The sequence below is a fragment of the Rhinichthys klamathensis genome, unplaced genomic scaffold (genome assembly GCF_029890125.1).
Source record: "Rhinichthys klamathensis goyatoka isolate OS25496 unplaced genomic scaffold, OSU_Roscu_1.1 h1tg000552l_1, whole genome shotgun sequence".
Lineage (NCBI taxonomy): Eukaryota > Metazoa > Chordata > Actinopteri > Cypriniformes > Leuciscidae > Rhinichthys > Rhinichthys klamathensis.
In genome coordinates, this window is record NW_026607022.1 from 78,195 (window position 1) to 99,987 (window position 21,793).

Below are 21,793 nucleotides of genomic sequence, written 5' to 3' on the forward strand. Positions count from 1 at the left end.
ACGACGCTCTAGGCTGGATTTTAACAGCAGAGGGCGCTCTAGGCTGGATTTTAACAGCAGAGGGCGCTCTAGGCTGGTTTTTAACAGCAGAGGGCGCTCTAGGCTGGTTGCAGAGGGCGCTCTAGGCTGGTTTTTAACAGCAGAGGGCGCTCTAGGCTGGATTTTAACAGCAGAGGGCGCTCTAGGCTGGTGTTTAACAGCAGACGACGCTCTAGGCTGGTTTTTAACAGCAGAGGGCGCTCTAGGCTGGATTTTAACAGCAGAGGGCGCTCTAGGCTGGATTTTAACAGCAGAGGGCACTCTGCTTAAGACTTAACCGCACGCTCAAATGCTCACGAAGAAGAGCGTTCGTCTGAGTCTGAAAATCTACTCGCACCACAGAATGCTTTTATGATGCGAGATTAATGTAAACAGCCCACTGCAAACACCCTTGTAATTCACTTCAACCTTTTCGGACTTTATGAATGGTTATTTATAAAAGATTTAAGTGGTGTGTGTAAGAGCCATTAGAAGCCAGCAGATTACGGCTGTTTCTAGAGCACGCAGCGCCCTCTGCTGTTAAACATTAAACTCAGAATCGATTCGAGAGAGATTTGCGATGGATTCGGAAAAATTGGAATCGATCCAGAATCATTTCTCGATTCACGATGCATCGATTTATTGTCCCAGCCATGTTTCTTTTTAATGTCTTGTTGCAATGAAACTTCTAAACCTCACTTTCCAGACATGGTGAATGGGAGCTACTTTGGGAGTGGGACTTGGGCGGCCAGCGTAGGGGAGCGTCGTAAATCAGCATGGACATATTCCTCCTCTTTGTCTGGGTATGCCGTGCCTGCTTTGGCCCTCTGGTTGCGGCGCTCTAGAATCGAATCCCTCGACTGACGCTTTCAATTGTTTATGTGGGGCGGAATTTCAAGTGTCGCCATGCAGGTTGACAGGAAACCCCAAGCTGACAAGCCAGCTGTCACTAGGTCCTCACTCGCGCATTATGACTTCCAGCCTCTCTGGAAACTTAACACGCTGCACTAGAAGAGCACAAATAGTGGTGCAGACTGACACGGCGTGTGTATGTGATGACTGTGTTATTGTGTTGAAGACACAAAGGACTTATTATTAAAGTTTGAAGTGTCTCACGTGCCCTCTGGGGAAAAGAACAAGAGGGTCCTGTTGTGGTGCGATATGTCGGCACCCACAGTCAAGATCTTGGCTTTTTGTGAATTTTGACTGCTTGGGTTTCAGTGTTGATGAAGTGTTACAATGTAATGTCTGGGACTTCTCTGTATTTTTTTTGGAAGTTCCATTACATTTACAGTTATTATAAGTATTCTTTATACATTGTATACAAATAGGCCTAATGCAATAACACTTCAAACAGTATTATTATAATTTTATCTAATACCATATTATATGAAATATTGTTAATATTTATTTTTATTATGAATGCACAATGCGTCTGTATCATGTCTGTGTCCATATTGGTTTCTGGCCATTCATCTGACATTTTATTTTTAATTAATTTATTGTTTATTTATTTTTAATTATTTTATTTAATTTATCTTTACATATTGGGTCGATATTGTTTATTTAATCACACTTGCTAATTTACCTTATTTTTATTTTAAATGACTTTTTCCATAATCTGACACTCACTTAAACATAAAAAAAGTATTATTTAAAATTCTTAACACTAATTTTTGTTCATACTGTACATTTATAATGTTGTGATGCCTAAATTGACTTGAAGCATTTAGTGTTTTATGTCTAATTTATTTGGCCATTTATCAGTTCATTTTGTAGTTATAATATTTTATACAATATTATAAAATAATTTTTGGCTTATTTTTATTAAGAATTCACAATATGTCAGCACTATGTCTATTACCATATTATTATTATTATTATTATTATTTTCATTATTACATTTTTATTATTTATTCATATTGTCTGATATTGGATATTTTATTATACCTGCTCGTTTTTCCTAATTTTATAGTTAAATTACTTTTGCCATCATTTAACACTCCCTTTATTTAATCTTTTTTTTTTATAAAAAACTTTACTCAAGTTATTCTTTAATTTATTATTTAAAATTAATTTACTTTTAGCATTTAGTGGTTGTGGTGGCTATTATTTCTAGTTTATTTTTTTAGACATTTAATATTGGCCATTTGCCGGTTCGTTTAGTACTTCCTAGACTCCACCAGAACCCGAAGGCGCAAATTAAAAAAACTGCCAGCTTGGACTCCGACTTGTTTGAACACCCTTATTGAGTCACACAGGCCTGGAGGTTCGTCTACTGAAGACACAGTCACTCTTTAGAGTCTCAGTGCTTCATGTCAACATCTCTTTCATTCTCGACGTGAGCGAGTGCTTCCGAAAGCAACTACACGTGTTTGCGCGTCTCTTGCCATCTTGCCATCTGATGTTCTTGCCATCTTTAATTAAATGGTGTACAAGCACATTCGCCAGGGTTTCCGCCCCGTCTGTGTGAGAGATACAGCAACCCGCAAGTTGACTCCCGAGGCAAAGAGAGTGGTGACGGGGGGATTAATCGCAATTTGGCTAAAACAAAGAGACGCCGTCTGAAATATTGATGAGTGGCTTGGTAATTACAAGATTGGTGGATAAGTAAATAATGACGAGATCCAATGATAAAGCCTGACTAATTATGAGTTGTGTAAAACTGAAATTGGGAGTCTCTGAACAGGCTCAAAGTGAACGTTTGGGTAAAGCTTGTGAATGAACTTTTGATGGTTGACTGGTGAAACTATGTTAACATACTGGTGTTTATCTCGCCTGTCTGTCAGTAAATGCCAATACTCATCAGGATTCTTCTGTTTTGTCTCCTCCAGAGTGCCAAACGTCCAGTGTGCCGACCCCTCGTCTCCAGCCTGTGGGGCCGCGGCTCTCCAGCCAGGTCAAAGGTCATCTGTGACATGATGCCAGCCGGCCACCTGCCCATCCTGCTCTCCCTGAGCGCCCTGCTGCTGTCTCCGCTGCTCACCGGCTCCTTGGCCTTATGTAAGCAAACTAAGATGAACTCGAGCTTAAAAGTCAAGTCTCAGGTGTCTTAAAAGTCTATAAGTAATATAATTCCATTTTGGCAGCCATTTTGGGTCGACATCAATGTAGTACCATTACATGGCCACTATTGGCAGATCCAGCGGTTGAGGGCAGCCATTTTGGGTCGACATCAATGTAGTACCATTACATGGCCACTATTGGCAGATCCAGCGGTTGAGGGCAGCCATTTTGGGTCGACATCAATGTAGTACCATTACATGGCCACTATTGGCAGATCCAGCGGTTGAGGGCAGCCATTTTGGGTCAACATCATAGTCTTGAATTATAAGTAAGTAAGTGCCATGCAAATGTCAATGTAATTGGCTGAGGGCGGCCATTTTGGGTCAACATCGATGTAATACCATTGTAGGTCCACTATTGGTAGATCCCGTGGTTGAGGGTGACCATTTTGGGTCAACATCAACGTAGAACCATTGTAGGTCCACTATTGGCAGATCCAGTGGTTGAGGGCGACCATTTTGTGTCAACATTGACGTAGTACCATTGCAGGCCCACTATTGGCAGATTCGGTGGTTGAGGGCAACCGTTTTGGGTCAACATCGAAATAGTACCATTGTAGGCCCACTATTGGCAGATCCAGTGGTTGAGGGTGACCTTTTGGGTCAACATCAACGTAGAACCATTGTAGGCCCACTATTGGCAGATCCAGTAGTTGAGGGCGACCATTTTGGGTCAACATCGACGTAGAACCATTGTAGGTCCACTATTGGCAGATCCAGTAGTTGAGGGCGATCATTTTGGGTCAACATCGACGTAGAACCATTGTAGACCCACTACTGGCAGATCCAGGGGTTGAGGGCGACTATTTTGGGTCAACTACAACTATGACTAGTTGACTAGCCATCCAATAAGTTGATTAAGAAATGAGGCTATTTTTGCATTCATATACTTGCATTAAGTTTCTGGCCTTATGTTTATGACTTTTGTAAGGTTAAAACTAAACTTAAGCTTTACTTAACATTATGAATGGGTAACCATGATCAACTGGTTAACTATCTGCCCAGTAACCCGCTAGTTGATCAGGAAATTTCGCTTTTTTTGGCAACAAAAGTATTTTTTTAGGTCAGTTGAACCCAAAACCAAGCTAATTATATAGGACCTCCTTAAAACTGATTAATCGACAAGTTGTTCAGACGACCCACCGAATCGTTTATTTAAAAACTGTATAATTTCGCACAATTACAGTTTCAAGGCTGTTTCATAATCATCAGAAGAATAAAAGAGGAACCGCTGTGTGGGTTTAAGGATCTCCCCGTACACGTAGAGACGTGAAGCGCGAGATCACTGTTTATCGGATTATTCCGTCTCTCTTTTCCCGTGTATATCTCTTCATCAGACGGATCGGGGCCTGTGCTGTCTTTTAATTTCCAAAGCTCGAAGTCAGGATTTGTTCTGCACCATTTCTCCCCTAAGATGGGTTTAGAGACGCATTAGGGAAACAAAACAAAGAGTCAAGTGAAGTAAAGAGGGGCGAGTGCGGGATGAAAGCGGAGGTAAAGCCTCCACCTACTGCTTTCAAGCCTAAAATAGGTGTAATTCAAGCGCCGCCTGAGAGATAACATGAGAATGGGCCGCTGTCAGATACAGTCTTTGTGTGCCCGACATTGTTCTGTTCTCCTATTTGTTGGTTTTGTAGGGTGGCCCAGAAGAGAAGGCAACATAACATCTGATGCCTTCACTTTGTATGCAATGAGGGTGAGAAAACTATTACAAGTCGGCAGGCTGCTTGTACGTGTGAGATTATTCTGGATTCAGATTCACATTTCAAAGGAGACGTTTACTTCAGATGCGTTTCTGCATTCAAAAACGGTTAGACAGAATGCATTTTCTCCAAAATTAGTTAAAAAGACATAGTTCTAATGCAATCGTACACGCAATGTTGGGACGCGAAAACGAGTATTTGAGCTAAAAAATGGAGTTAAAGGCCCACTGAAGTGCCTTGGCTTTGTTTGATGCGTTGACGTAATTTCCACTGAAACAGGAAGCTACGGCGGGACATATTCAATGGCTCCTCCCCCTTTTTAAATAGCCAATAGCGTTTAATTTTCCTCTCAGACTGACAGCACCATGGAAGAGAATCCGAGCGCTGATGATACGTTGGATTCAATTGTAGGGCTGTGAATAAACTCTAGCCATTTTATTCTTAACCAACGTCCAGTTGGAAAACGGAATAAAACTCGAACGTTTGAGCTAGGGCTGTCGCGATAACCGCAATATTGCGGTACTGCGCTACTGACAGGCCAACCGCAGAGGAATGCAAGTAACCGCAGCAACCGCCAAACCGCGTTTTCTTTTTTCATAAGGCCACCCTTCGTAGTTCGTACCATGTGTATTGAATGTTAAATAAGTTAATAATGATAACAAGACTGTTTATCATGGTGATTTGTACAGAGGCTTCGTGGATTTGGACTTAAGCCTAAACAGACAGTGAATGAGAGATCGCCTGAGCGCGTGCGATTACCTGCGTCTGTCTTTGAAGTCAAGTCCTGTATATTCGTGAAAAGGTTGCCGTTTCCAAGGAAAGCGAAATATTTGTCGTATCATCCTTTTAAGGGTAAGGCTATTTACCATGAATGGCATCAGCGCTGGTCAGCATTACACAGCGCGAGGAAGCCGTGGGGGGAAAGCAGCGAGTCACGCATTGGTCTCTATTAAGTGAAGCATTGCTTCAGCTTTGCCCAAAAGTGAAGCATTGCTGGTCAGCTGAGCCTTGAAAAGTGGAGCTCAAAGTTAAAAAAAATAATTAACGCCTTGTTTCATTGCATCTATCATTTAAGGAATCAGCTTTTTTGAACGTTTTCGTTGAATGAACGGTTTAATGACTCACTCAAAGACAGCGTTGGCGTAACAATGTAACTGCGCGCTGAGTGACAGTCTTTCAATGCGCAGAGACGCTGTTTAGTTTCAGTTACATTGGTTACATTGTTTTTGTGTATGATCATAACACGTATTTATAGCAACAAATAAATATAAATAAATAAATGGCGGTAATACCGCATATCGCGCTATTGAGCCACTCAAAATTACCGCAAGGGAAATTCCTTCACCGCGACAGCCCTAGTTTGAGCAACCGAACACACTTCTCCAACCCATATTGCTCCGCGAAGTGTCAACGGTCGCTTCGGCCAGGTGGTGTTTATAGCATAAGGGGGCGGAGCTTTCGATTCTAGAAAGCGTTTGATTGGACAGAAGATGTGATGAGTAGTTCCGCGATGATGTCATAAAAACCCGTGATCCATTTTCGCGGAAGTGAGAGACTACGTTTTGAATGTTTATATCTCCTAAATGTGAATTTTGTCGTTGTTTTGAAACACACCAGCTTATTCACAACCTTAAGCCTAACATATTCATACTAAAAGCTAAAAAACTTAAATTTGGATTTCAGGGGGCCTTTAATAGTGAATTTTCGGACGAATGTGTTGACCGTTTGACACGTTGTTGAGATCCGTTCTTTAGCCTCCATTTGTCGTCCGTTTATGCTCGGTGTAGTCCAGGAGAAACCATTGAGACATTACTGAGACCACATTTGTGTGTGTTTTTTTTTTCTTTACTATGCAATGCCTTTCTTTTTATAATCGTAGGGGATGTAATCACTCACTATCAGTCTTTGTTTTTTAATGGTGACACCCTCAAAATTGCTCCTGGTGTTTGTCTTGAGTCTGTGTGTGGGTCGCTGTGATTCAGATGTTTACTAGGCAGTGCACATGGTCCCAGAGCACTAATCACTCCATCCCCCCTCAAACCCCCCAGCCACCGAAGCCCTCGGCACGGCGCCGTCTGATTGGCTGCGATGCCGTCTGCTGTGCTCTCACAGGCTCTGATCGCTAATTACTGTCTTGACAGGTTGTCGTGCAGCACAGCCGGCTGAACGGGGGACATTTTGTTGTTGTTCTCGTGTCATTTTCAGTGTTGGAGAAGCTTTGAAACTCATTTGTGAAGTTTACTGCAAATGGAAAGTTGGTACGCTAGAGTTAAGATGCTATTTTGGAAAAGACGTTAGCACTTAAATGCTAAAAGTTAGCAGTTAGCAGTTTAAGTTACAAATAAAAATAACTGATTTGTTTAAATTAACTGTTTTAGCTATTCAATATTAGACCCTTCTAATGCTTCGTATGAAAGTTTAGGAACGGTCAAGCTACTTATTTTGGTAAGGAGTTGGCACTTAAATGTTCAAATTTAAGAGTTAGCGACATTTTCACCAAGTTACAAAAATAGGAAGATTTTTTTTAACCAATTCAATTACATTAACTATTTTTGTGATTCACTAAAATTAATTGGATTTCTTAATGAGAGTTTAGGATAGCAGTTTTGATTGTTGGATCAGCTAGCATGATGCTAAAGCTACGTGTGCAATACAATGTGACTTAAAAACAGCGTAGCGTGTTTTTATGATACACCACTTCTAATTGGGAATACATCGCGTGTATATGTACACTGAAAAAAATTGGTGTAGAAAAGCAGAAATTGCTAGTAACTTCAAAAAATTTTTACAGCGTAGTTAAGCTAGTAGCATTGCTAGTAGTTAGCAGCACCCAACACTGATATATTAATCAATTTCTTTACTGTTTTTCTTGTTAATATCTCATTTCACGCATGCATCAATTATGGACGTAAATTGGGTTTGCATATTGACTAAATCATTTTTGTTCTCATAAGCCCCTGTTTAAGGTGATGTGCGTGTGTGTGTGCATGCAGGTGGACTGTGGTGGTTTTGTCGTTCAGCTGAACCACACGCACACAGGCTTTTATTTCGACACAGACACAAAGCGAGTGGATGTCACCTCTGCGACGGGTTGCCAACTGCATGATGTCATCCTCACCGCCTCCCTCGCGCTCGCTCTTGTGCTCATAAATCAACATGTGGAGGAGACGTTTTTAATCAAAAAGAAAAAAGGGCTGTGAATAAATCTGGCCTGTGGTAATAAAGCTGGGGGCTTGTTTTTGTGTGTGTGTGTGCAGAAAGTCCAGTGGCTTTACATTTACACAATTAGCTTATGAGCACACGCGCACACACACAAGCACACGCACACACACACACACATTCACGCACGCACATACACCTCACACACACACACACACACACACACCCACACCTCACACACGCACACATACACACACACACACGCACATCACACGTGCGCGCACACACACTCACACACACACACACACACACCTCACAAGCACACCTCTCTCTCTCACACACACACACACACACACACACACACACAGACACACTCATGCACACATACACACTCACGCACACATACAAACGCACTCTCGCGCACACACACACCTCACACACATACACACACACACCATCTCACACACACACACACACACACACACACACCATCTCACTCACACACTCTCACAGACACATATACACTCACACACACTCTCTCACAGACACACACACACACTCACATACACCATCTCACACACACACACACACACCATCTCACTCACACACTCTCACAGACACACACACACACTCACATACACTCTCACAGACACATATACACTCACACACACTCTCTCACAGACACACACACACACTCACATACACCATCTCACTCACACACACTCTCTCACAGACATACACTCTCTCACAGACACACACTCACGCACACATACTCTCACACACATACTCTCACACACAGACACACACACACACACACACACACTCCATCCTCACTATATAAGAAACAGTTTTAGTACAGTGTGTCCAGACTTTTGATTGGTATATATCAGCATTACATCAACCCGCTTATTAGTCCGTATCCTTCACTCTGGGACGAGGCGTCAGACGGGGGTCCGCTTTCCCACAATCCTCCACACGAGCTCTAAAAACAGTCGGATCGGCCTGGGTGTGCCTCCGTCTGACCACACAACACCCAATCTGAACCTCTCACCCCCTGAAAACCTCCAGCGTCCAGAGACACCCTGTCCAGCGCCGCGTCCACCGGACCAAAATACCCCCGTGTCGAAACTGTACACCACAGTCTGCACAACGCTGCCGCCCCTCTTTGTGTTCCTGCTCACACACAACACCATTGCTCAATAACACAGGCTCGGGTTATTCCTCCATTTCCAGTTACACTGATTTCCTGTGGCTATATGTGACCCTGGACCACAAAACCAGTCACACGGGTACATTTTTAAATAAAACAAAATGTAAAAAATCTGAAAGCTGAATAAATAAGCTTTCCGTTGATGTGTGGCTTGTTAGGATAGGACAATATTTGGTCGAGATGCAACTATTGAACATCTGGAATCTGAGGGTGCAAAAAAAATCGAAACATTGAGAAAATCCCCTTTAAAGTTGTGCATTTATGTTCAAGATTGTGCTGCATCCACTCACAAAAATACATTTTTAATATATTTACGGTAAGAATTTTACAAAATATCTTCATGGAGGATGATCTTTACTTAATATTTAAGTGATTTTTGCCATAAAAGAAAAATGTATAATTTTGAGCCATACGATGTATTGTTGGCTATTGCCACAAATATACCCGTGCGACTTATGCGACGGGTCACATATTAGAAATCCCGCCAAAGGCTTATTTGTTGTCGTTCGTCAGAGCGATGCTCGCTACATATTTCGGGAAACGGCGCGCCACGGGACGCTGTAGCGTTTAGCAATCTCCTTAAGTGTCTGCATGCAGTCTGCGCCCTTGCCAGATCCCCTCCGCTTTGATTGACTCGGGCAGAAAGTGACGAGAGCGATTTCAATAATTTATTTTTCCTTTGAAGCTTCCAAGTGAGAGATTTCAGTCCCCCGAGGGAAAGAACCCCCCCTTCGCCTTGTCTCTTTAAAGTTATCAGCTAAAAGGCCCTGAATGTCCCTCATTACCTGGCTTGTACAGTGAACAGGTTTAAGCTCCCCAACGCTGCTCCATTGCTAAAGTAAATCTCTGATTTTCACCACTCGAAAGTTATCAGATAAAGATCAAATTATGTATCTATCTAACAAATCATATTGATGATTATATTTAATCACCCACACCAAGGTGCTTTCAGGTTAGTTGTTAAAGGGAAAATCAATCCCGCTATCGTTTACTCGCCCTCATGACGTTCTTTCGTAGAGCACCAAAGTAGACGTTTCGACGAATGTTCGTGCTGCTCTTTTCCAAGAATTGTGAGTAGGCCGTATCAAGCTCAAGAAACAACAAACAAGCACAGGAAAAGTTGCCTGTATGACTTGTGTTTAGAGCTGAACGATTAATCGTTAAAAGATCGCAATCTCGATTCAAACTCCCATTACTAAATGACAATGATTTGTCCATTAAACCTTTGACAGAATCTCAACCAGAACATTTAGATCTGCGCTGACCCGCTGATTCATCCAGTAATTAAAGTCCCCCTGTAGTTAATAATTGTATCCCATATTTAACATATTTAAACGTTTTTTCCCTTAAAAAAATATTCATGCCTTAAAATAGCTTGAATGTAACTCGACACCCTTGCCTCATTTAGTATACGCGGTTCTATGAATATGCCAATTAGCCCTGCCTCCACTCACTCGCAGCGTTGACACAGTTCCCCTTGTGTTGAAAAATCAAGTTTTTAATGTTGTTTATGTGTCTATGTGGTGTTTTTAATGTGCTTTAAGACAAACCGTGTGTAAATTCATAAGTTGACAGCATTGCTGAGTATTTTCTGCTTAAAACTGCAGTGAACCAAAGACAGTCTCAAAAACACGGTTTGAAATCGCTGGTGTTTCTGACGTCACAAACGACCTTGTAACCAATCAGATCAACGTGTGATCGTCAACCAGTGGATCTCTGAGCTGAGTGAGTGAGTGGAGGCGGGGCTCATTTGCATATTCATAGAACCACACATACTAAATGAGGCAAGGTTATCGAGTTACATTCAATATATTTTAAGGATTTTTTTTTTTAAATATGTAATTTTGGTGATTATAGATGAGTTTTAAAGGATCAATGATTGACTACAGGGGGACTTTAAGTATTTATTTGATTGTGTTGACATTGTTGTATGTATATCGAGGCCAAAGACCAATTTTCAGCCAAGGCTGGACAATAAAGTACAATTAAAACTAATTATGTTGACATGTGCAAAGTTATTAGCTTCGGCAAATAATCATGCAAATATTGTAATAATTAAATACGTTGGTGCTCTAAGTTGGACGCTAATTTCTGCCAATTTTCATGTGGCAAAAGTACAATTGAGATACCAGACTTTCGAAGTAAAGGACTTCAATCTATCGCATGACTTCTGGAGACTTGGAATACAGTGCACAAGTCGTTTGGACTATTATGCTCAATGTTTTATTGTACAGCAACTCTGTTGCTTTTAAATGTGCTCTAGAAATAAATTATGCTAACTTCTTTTTTAGAGCTTGAAAGCTCCTGATCACTATAGGCTACGCTTTCGTTGTATGGAAAAGAGTGGCTTGAACATCCGTCAAAATATCTTCTTTTATGCTCCACAGAAGACAGTATAGACATGATGAGTGTGTGTAAATGACAGCATTTCCATCTCTTTAAAATCCTCCACTAGACGAGTGGACCAGCAGATGGCGCCTCGTGGATCGTGTCACCTGCACCTGCTGGATAGACAGGCTCGCACACACACTCTCCCGAGCAGCTCAGATTAATCATGAAGCAGTTTAGCAGGCTCGGATTTGCTGAATGTCAAAAATGATTATTGCATGTCACCTTTGTGATCCAGCATCAGCGACTGAGCCCTTTACCAGAGTCCCATCAGAGTCAATACACTGAAAAGACTTTCTTTGTGGCTCCACGATCAAATTCAGTGACTATGTGTGTTTATTCCTGCTTTAAGAGAGGACGTAAACAGTTAATCAAGAGGCCGTTGGCAGTATTACAAGTACTCTGAGGTGAAATTTTGATGATTTTGTTTGTGTTTTTGATCAAACCCCAGACGTTTTAGTTTGTTTATTGTTCTCATTTGCATAATTGATGTCACGGCTACAATTAAAAGCGGTCAGCCGTTGAATTGAAGCCTGACTGACATAATAATGTTGTTTGTGGCGCTTTATTCAGCAGTGTTTGTGTTTTAGCGCGCATCCTGCTGGGTCTTTCACATCTGTCTTTTGTAGTTTTACCATGATCTCCTTGCAAAGTAAGACGTTTGTGATGTGAGATTGAGATTCCCACAGTCCACTCTGAGGACTTTAACCCTCGAGCGATCGCAGGTGTCCGTTTTTACGAGGTCTGTCAACAAGTCCCAATCGCCCGAGGTCGCCGCAAATCACTTCAGATTGTTGCGATTTCCTCCTCGTCTCAGTTGCAAAATTGGCCTTATTGTTAAAGTTAATTTCCTAAAGCTCTCGGTAGACTTTGACTTACTCACCCCACACCTGCTAAAGATTTTCTTATCCAGACTTCTGCAGGAAAAAGCGGCTCATTGGGGTCGACTTTAAGCATCATAATCAGCGGTAATTGTAGTAATATGACAGGAGAATTGTGGGAAGAGGACAAGCACAGCGGGACGAAACAACCGACTTCCTGTTGTTCGCATCTATGCATAGAGTAGCTATCTTTATTAGCTTTTGTTCGAGTAAGGCCTCTTTTTTTCTCCTTTAAAACAAAAATCTAAATAGACACGTGAGACAATGTTTGACATGCAGATTAAAAATAAGAGATGAAATGAGTTGATCATAATAATGAGAAGAAAAAGTAAACCACTAAATCTCATTCAATAATTGAGAGGTTTAATATTTATTTAAAAAACGAATAGTCATTGTATTAAAAAAAGGTGCAGATCTCAATTCAGAGATCTCAATTGTTTTTATTATTATTATATTTATTATTATTATTATTACTTTTAAGACTGAAAACTCATTGTTTTAAAGAAACCGGTGCATGCGATACAAATGGCAATGTTAAAGAGGTATCAATTCTGATTTTTTTATTAGAATCATTTTTATTATTTTATTGTATTATTATTATTAAAACCGAAAAGCCGTTGTATTAAAGAATCTGGTGCAACTGGTGTTTATGTTATGTCATGTCATGTTTTTGCCATGTTATGATGTTATGTCATGTTAAATGTTGTTATATGTCATGTTATGATGTTATGTTATATTTTATGTTGTTATAGCTATAACAACATAACATCATAACATAACATATAACTTATATGTTATGTTATATGTCATGTTATGATGGTATGTCATGTTATTTGTCATATGTTGTTATATGTTATGTCATTTCAAGGCTTGATGTCATGTCATGTTATATGTTAAGACATTATCTAATAGAAACCGGTGTGCTAGTCCCAAATGGCGCTGTCACGCTCGACTGTAAAAGACCCAAATGACCCGCTTAGGGTTAATGATGACCTCATGAAAACATCTGCACAAAACCCGCATTCGACCTTTCCGCCATCTGTTTAGAAATCATTTCTGAGTCGATTTAGTTGCTCACAGATGCTCCACAACTGCGTTTCTGAGTAATGCTCTGCCACATTACTAGATCTTTCTATCGTGTGTTTCCCACACATGCTCTCCTGGTTGGGACCGTTAGCCTTCACAGCGGTCGATTAGCTAGTTAGAAACGCCCGGCTCGCGCGTTTCCATAGCGATGTCTGAAGTCAGATCTGTCGACCGATAGGCATGTTGGCTTCGTGTGGCCGGAGAGCGAAAGAGAGAGAGTCCAATTGGGAGGACGAACCACGGTCGGTCTGAAGTCAGTCGAGCACACGGCCACAAATCTCTGTGTTCAAGCAGGCGAAGCTAAACCTTTTCCTCTCACCAGGACTTTCTCTTCTAGTTTTACTCGTTTCGGGGTCACAAAGACCTTTTTTGTCATTTTTGTGGTTTGCTATGAATCTAAAGATGAGTGTAAGGACCTTCTTCACATCTAGGCAAACACACTCTTCATAATGTTAGTGTCAAACCCCAGTCTTGTTATTGTAAGAGCAGGTGCTTGGCTTGTATGTACAGTAGATGTTGCTTTAGAGTCCAAACATTACAGATGTTTTGGCCGAAACATGTTGCTCACATTGATTTCTCAAATTACAGCCACTTCGGTCATTATCCGGCACTGGGATCCCTGTAATTGCCCTTTTCAGAGGTAAAGTACGTATGATACCAAAATGTGCCTTTTTACCCTTTCAATAAGCCTGAATCAGTGGTTGAAAGGTGGCTATTTTAAACAAGATGGCCGACAAGTGATGCTCTTAAAACGCCCTGATGGGCTGCCATTTTTTGTGCCTGCATTTTTCTAATTCTCAGCGTAATGGAGCAGTTTTTTACAAGCTTGGGAAGGTTTCTTTTTTTCTCCGTTGATTATGGTTAGTCATCTGTCACCCCGAGCCTCCCATTATAATAAGAGACTCACCAAATGGAGGCGACAGAATCATATTATTATAAGCTTTTCAGGAGACCTGCACTTCTTAACGCGAGAAAAAGAGTCTGAAAGGAGATGAAGCATGTCCTTACCCACGACATGAAAATAAATAATATATACCTGTATGTATGTATATCACCATTTCTTTGGCACATCTGTGCTTTGTTTGTCCTGTCAGTAAAATGAAAACGTGTTCATTTGGTATCGTCTCACCTTCGTAGCGTTTTGTGTACTGTAAACAGAAGTAAGTGTCGGCTAGTGGAAAGGTTAATTGTGTGAGTGATCCTCTTTGTCTCGTGAAGTCTCAGCTCGTCCAAGCTTCTCTATTACACTCACAAGATCCCTGTCAGAAAATCCATAACCGACTGCGCTGTAGGCCGTCGCATGTGGCCGCTAACGGTCATGGGTAAAGCATCGATACACAGCCGGCGGGAACGTGTGACCTCGGGCTACACAGACACTGAACAGAGAGGTTACACAGCAGAGGTTAAACTAGTCAATCCATCACTCACGGCTGGTTTTTCTGACCTTCGTCTTGTAGTGGAGCCGCACGATTAATCGGAAAAAGATGGCGATCTCGATTCAAACACCCACGCGATCTCATTCCTAAATGACAGTGATTCAGCTGTGTCTATTAAACCTTTGACAAAATCACAGCGAACATTCAGATCTGCGTTTGATCCAGAGAGCAGTTGTCATGTATAGGTATGAAACACCTTCACACACAGTCTTTTTTAAAATAATCAACTACACAGCGGACCCTGCAACTCATTTCCGGTGTTGTGCCTAATTTCGACCCCCGCCAAATAGGGCTGCACGATTTGAGGAAAATGTCATATTGCGATTAATGAGGTCAATATTGCGATTGCGATATAATAAACAAATGGTTTCAACTTGCTTGGTTCTAAAGTAAAATGCACACACAGATTAGTGATCATTCTGTGTATTAATGTGTATTTCTCAACTCAAACTAGCAACAACAACTAAATGATTGATAACACCTATAATGATCAATAAACCATTGATGTCTGGATAAAAATGACGACACCCCCCACATTTTAAACGTTAATTATAGCCATCCAACATTACAGTGATTCCATCAATACAATTGAAAGCTATCAACTTTTAAAATATTTATTAGGCTTAAAAAAAACAGCTTTTAAATTAAGTGAACTTCAAACAATCCTCACATAAACCCATAATAAATGCCATATTTACCTGTGCCCTTCCTGTCTTAACAGGTAGGATTGAGGATTTATATACAGATTTATATACAGAAATTGAATAAAGTTATCAAACAGTCTGCGCTGCATGAATTATAAATTATATATAGACTAATCCTTATTAAAGCTACAAAACTTCTTTAGTCAAGAGCAGTGAGTAATTTTCTGTTCCCTTTGTTCTTTGATTAACTTTACTGACGGAACGCTTTATTCGCTGCCGGCCCTTTAAGAGCAGCCGTTGCCGAGACGCGGATCTCACACGCGCCTCATTCTCTCACAAGCACAACTCTTTTCGTCCATCATAAGACTGCTCTTATGTTATGAAGATAATCGACAAAACGACATTTTGGCATAATTGTGTGTGTTATTGTTCGTTCAAGCTCGAAAGAGAACTGTATTCTGGCACGCGGTCTGTGCATGCGCATTATACTGGCGCGCGTCTTTCTGTGAGTCACATTCAGGACATTCACAGGCAGCGCGCTCTCTTTTGACTTCTTGTCGTGCAAAATGGTTTTAAGGCATTTGCACGAAGAGCGGGATCATGTAACACTAGTCAAAGGATGACAACAAAGAAGAGATGCTGCGTTAATAGCCCTAATTTGTTTATTTCATATAAAATCGCGGCATTTTGCGTTATATAATCGCATAGGTTTGACATCGCGATTACGATTGCGATACGATTAATCGTGCAGCACTACCTCCAAATTATTACCCCCCTCGTTGAAGTCAGTACCTGATTGCCTAATCCCAACCCCCTCCCCCACAACTAATCCTAAACCTACCAATGCTAGCAAATTCGGCAAATAATTCTTTGTTTTTGGGGTAAGCCACCTGACACGGGTTCGTTCATTCAATAGTATTCGTGGGACGAAAGTGAAAGTGATGTAGTTGAGGGTGATGAAAAAGGAGAGACGAGGGTCTCTAGAAATTACGAACGCAAGTAAACGTATTTGAAAAGTGTGAAAATACCAGGTGTAACGATATTGCGTCTTGGCTGACCACTTGGGATCGGTTCACCGAAAACGCATCTTAATAACAGGCTGTCTCTCTCGCTCGCTCGATTTCTGCGACATTGGTATATGATTTGCGGACGTCAGGGAGCCGCTATCAATATGCAGGAGACTCCCGGACTTTCCGGGAGTGGTGGGATGTCTGACAAATATTCATATTAACATAGAAGAACTGGGATAAAAGTTTATAGTTCGCATATAAACACTGATGTCTACGGTAGTGAACAAAATAGAGCAAATCACCTTTTGAAAGTAACCGTGCTTCAAATAACGGTTGTATCATTACACCAGTAGGTGGCGACAAGTGACTGTTATAAAAAATGTATTTGTCGTTGAATCATTCATTCAAGAGATTTGTTGAAAAACGCTGATTCATCCGGTAATGAAACAAGGGAAGTTGCGTATTAATGAGTGCGTCGTTGAATCATTCACTCAAACCGATTTGTAAAAAATAATTAATTTAGATTCATTAAACGTTTTAAATAGACTGCAGCAATTAACATGTGTCAGAAACTCCAGTAAATTACATATTTTGTTTAGCTGTCTGTGGGAGAATCGTGATCTCTCTTTGAAACCAAAAAATCATGATTCTCAATTGTCAGAGCAGCACTTTTGTAGCAAGTTTGTTGTTTTTTGCTCTATGAAATAATTATGACTCATACCAACTAAATTAGTAAACCTGTGTGTGTTTGCGCTGTGAAAGTTGAACTTTCTTAACTTCATGATAAGACAGAAAGACCTCGGGCATCATCCTCTCCACTCTCTGGAACTTCAACGCTTCAAGTGTGTTTATCCGCACCCGGAGATTCAGGGGCTCGCCTGCCTGCCTGCCCACGGGTGGTTAATAATTAATTTGCCGTGCTTGCCTGACCGTTTGATCATCTCCTCATATCTGCACGCTTTCTGGATTTTAGCATGTTCCCCTAGAGAGCCTCCTCTCATGTCTTGTTGTGTCAAGCTTGACCTACTGCCCCGCCGAGAGAAAAAAAGCGAGCGCCGGCGGAGGCCCACCGAGAAGAGTCGAGGTAGATGGCATTATAATTTGAAGAGCCGAGAACAAACTGTGCTGGGTTCTGATGAAAAAACCCCACACATTTTTATTTTCCAAAACTAGCGTAATCTACAAAGAATAAGCAGTAATGGTAGACCCAATGACAGCCCCTGGTCTCCAGAAGCTGGAATAGCTAGGTCACGACAGGAAGGCAGAGCGATCCATCGTTACCGACTGTCAGCCCCAATCATCTCCTGGATATCATTAGCTTACAGCTGGCGTGTCTTTTACGAAACGTGCGTGGGGTTTTGGATGCTTCACCTGACAAGGGGCTTTCAAATCATGGCAGAATCACAGGTACTTTATTATTCATTGACCAATAAATTATTCACAATGGCGTCGACGTGCTTATTTTCTGTGGTGTAATTACCGGCGTGCTGAAACACGGGCTCTTTCCATTGGCGCCGCCCCGGCAACATTTCTATCACAGCGGAACGGGTCATTAGCCCACTTCAGTACTAGTCCTCTCACTCGCCGTACTATGGTCGAATGCACTTTGAGTAACTGTTAAATTGCATGTATGTGGGTGTGTGTTCAATCACTCTGCTATTTAATTTAATTGATTTGCTGTTACAGTGGCCTTGTAGCAGCATGCAACTCTTACTATTTCTGCAGTATGTAAATTTTTTGTATACACTGAATGTATGACATGCTAACAATGTAAATATTTTTCCCAAAATGCAATGTGTTCATCTTGACTTATCATTTCCGGTGTGAACAGGAAGTAATATCAGCTGTCATGTTTCTCTTTCTTGACTCATTTTGACGTTTTTTTTTTTTTGTACATAGTTGTTACATGCTAATTAGAATATCCAACATGGTGAGGTTATTCGAAAACAATGTAGCATACGTCTGTTTAAAACATTAACGCAACATGTAGCGTATTGTTTCAAATGCTATTTTTGACCAAATATAAAAGGCAGTATTGTAAATAGTAAGCGAGTGTTCCATTAAAGCTAAATGCTAATAGTATTTTGCTTTTTTTTTCTTGTTTAGCTGCACCACAGTTTACAAAACGACCTCAAAACATGATTGGCGTCTCCGGGGGTGTTGTATCCTTCGTTTGCCAAGCCGCAGGTGACCCCAAGCCAAGAGTAACCTGGAACAAGAAAGGGAAGAGGGTGAACTCTCAACGCATCGAGGTAAGACTTAGCATGCTAGTACTCTAAGGGGCAAACATATCAATTAAATAATCAACTATTCATGTAGTATTACTCGCAAAATGCCATTAAAGGCATCTGGAACTGTTTTTGGGTTGGTTCTCAAGTGTTTGTGAAGCACACAGCTTAGCTTCTGTGGATATTTAGCAGAGCTAGTCTGTGTCTTATTTTCCTTGCTTGTTTGATGTGTTCTTTTATCATAACACAGCTGGCAGCTGTAGTGTCTTGATCGATGTTTGGTGTTTCTTAATTAAAACTTGCTTGCATTTAACCATTTTGTCACAATTCAACAAAGATGAAAAACTTCCCTCAAAAAAAGATCAACACAAAAATGCGTTGGTGTTTCCGATCCACTCGTTGGTGCAAACCCAAGAGTACGCTCAACTCGGGCTCAAATGATCATCTTCGTTGAGTTTAAAAGTCATTTTGTGAGGGGTTTGAATTAATTTGTTTCCCCCGAAGGCTTTTCTTTGATATTGATCTACACACACTTAGGACAGTGTGCCATCACTGGGCTGCTTCTCATTATCCTAGCCTTGAAAACTCACGCACACAAAAAAACGAAGAGAGTTTTGCCACTGGCTTACAAAGAGCCTCGTTCCTCTTTGTCATTCCCTATTGATTCGTGCGACTGTTTCGCTACAATGACATCAAATGCGAAAGCACCGCAGGAGCCTAATTAACTCTCTTGCATAATTTGAGCTCGCAGCAACATATAGATGCTACAGGAGCCTAAAAATAGAAGCACAACAATTTTTATCAGAATTAACTGAATGTAAGCATAACCTGAAATGAGTTAAGGTTATGTTAAAAGTTAGGGATGCTGGTTTACCAAGGAAGCGAGAACACCAGCACCAAAACTTTTCAATTAGGAAGTTGTGTGTCATTTACCAAGACTAGAGCAACCAGGAATTAAATGCCTTGCTTTTGGGCACTTAGAATCGGTAACGCTCCAGTTCTGGGATTGAATTGATGGCCTTTTTGTCTCTTTAACTACAAAGCAATTGTTAATGACATTTATCATGAAGCTTTTCAATGAAATATTCTGAACCCAGTCTTTGTCCCTCTCACACAGACGATAGAGTTTGACGAAGGTGCGGGGGCCGTCCTGAGGATCCAGCCTCTCCGGGCGCCTCGAGACGAGAACATCTACGAGTGTGTGGCGGAGAACAGCGAAGGCGAAGACAGTGTCCAAGCTACGCTGTCGATCATTAGAGGTAAGAGTACAGTCATATGGGTTGACAGCAATTCTTGCTTCTAGAGGGCCAAATTCCTGCCAAGAAGTTTCTACACTCTCATAAAAAAAGGTACAAAAGCTGTCACCAGGGCAGTACACTTTTAAAAGATACACCTTTGTACCTTATTTACCCCTAAAGGGTACATATTAGTACCTTTTGAATGGGTACCATGGGTACTTTTTTCCCCCCAAGAGTGTAGTGTCAAGTCAAGCCACCTTTATTTATATAGCACTTCTTACAATACAGATTGTTTCAAAGCAGCTTTATTGGGATAACAAGAATATAATGCATCAAAGTTTGTTTCTGCTGTACAGCGGATCTAGAAGAAAATAGCATCATAGTTCCATCTTAAGTAAGTTCAGTTATGGTTCATTTTTGTTGTAAAAAAAGTTATTAATTTAGTTCATTTACATATACAGCCGCTGTGGGAAAACAGTGATGTCATCGTCCAGCTCAGTTCAGTTCTCATATAATGGTGTCAATGCAGGCAGATCAGTAATATTGTTGAATTTTAAGTGTCCCCAACTAAGCAAGCCAAAAGCCAAAGGCGACAGTGGCAAGAAACTAAAACTCCATCAAGTGACGGAATAGAGAGAAAAAAAAACCTTGGGAGGAACCAGGTTCAGTCGGGGGCCAGTTCTCCTCTGACCAACGAACGAACAGTGTATGATTATGATTCAGGCAGCATTACAGGTCAGAAGTCAGACTGGATTGGAACATTCTGAATATGTATCCAGTTTCATCTGGTTGAAGATCGGAGTCATCATGCCAGATCCCGAGGAACTTGATTAGTTTGTTCAGGTGTGTTTTATTAGGCTTGGAGCTGAACGCTGCTAGAGGGCGACCCTACTGGTAACAGGATTGAATTCCCCTGCTTTAAGTTTGTACTACACATCCCCCTAGGGACCCACCAACAAGAATCCTTTAGATGTCTCACTAAATAAAACACCTGATTCATCTCATCAGCTTTTTAGTATGATGAATTGGGAGCCATCTAAAACATTCTGAGAAGTGAGGCCCGAGGACTGGAGTTGAGAAACACTGGCCTACGGTGGATAAACTAACCAGTTTGGTTAACTTGAATGTGACCCAGTATTACAGTTGCAGAAACTCTAAATCCATCCTGGCCAGTTGCAGAACCTCTGTTGTCTTCACCATTGAGTTATTCGCTTGATCCCCGTGCGCTGAGGTCCATCCATCTGCCTTGTCATTGCCGAGCGCTGGAGCAGCCAGCTTGCAGGCTTCTTCCTGGGCCCGAAACCAAGCCGAGGGTTTTTGTAGGCAGCCCAGTTTTACATGAAAATCCTGGCTTTGGCAAGACCCATGCGGCTCAGGAAGGAACACAGGCTGTAGCACTAGGGGGGAAAAAACTACTGCTCCCCCACCCCTTCGCTCTCTCATCCCCATCTGCTGTGGGCCCGCATTTACACCGAGCCTTATCAGAAGAGCAAGCCCCACACACACTTGTACAAAGGCCGGCACATGTGTCCATGCGCTCCCAGAGGAGAGTGCCTCGGCTCATGAACACCTGCGTGGACTTCAATCAAAATCAATTAAACTGTCCACCACCGTGCTCACAATTTGTGGTCTCGAGCAAACTCTTCTTTCATTTTGTCCCTGGCCAACTTGTGAAGCTAGTGACTTCATTAAGTACTCAGTCACCTTGCCGCCTTCTTCAGGGTGTG

General features: G+C 41.5%; 1 protein-coding gene across 30 annotated transcripts in view; it reads left to right on the forward strand.

Moving 5' to 3' along the window:
• Positions 1-21,793, forward strand: part of ptprsa (protein tyrosine phosphatase receptor type Sa) — a 166,258-nt gene that overhangs the window by 37,801 nt on the left and 106,664 nt on the right. For 29 of the 30 annotated variants that reach the window (XM_056239060.1, XM_056239059.1, XM_056239063.1 and 26 more), the window contains exons 2-4: positions 2,853-3,021; positions 18,707-18,852; positions 19,946-20,087. In XM_056239060.1, the coding sequence (XP_056095035.1) occupies positions 2,937-3,021; positions 18,707-18,852; positions 19,946-20,087 (373 nt within the window). In that variant the 5' untranslated portion in view covers positions 2,853-2,936. Of the gene's footprint in view, positions 1-2,850; positions 3,022-18,706; positions 18,853-19,945; positions 20,088-21,793 lie in introns of those variants that run through there. The other variant, XM_056239061.1, reaches the window with a different exon arrangement.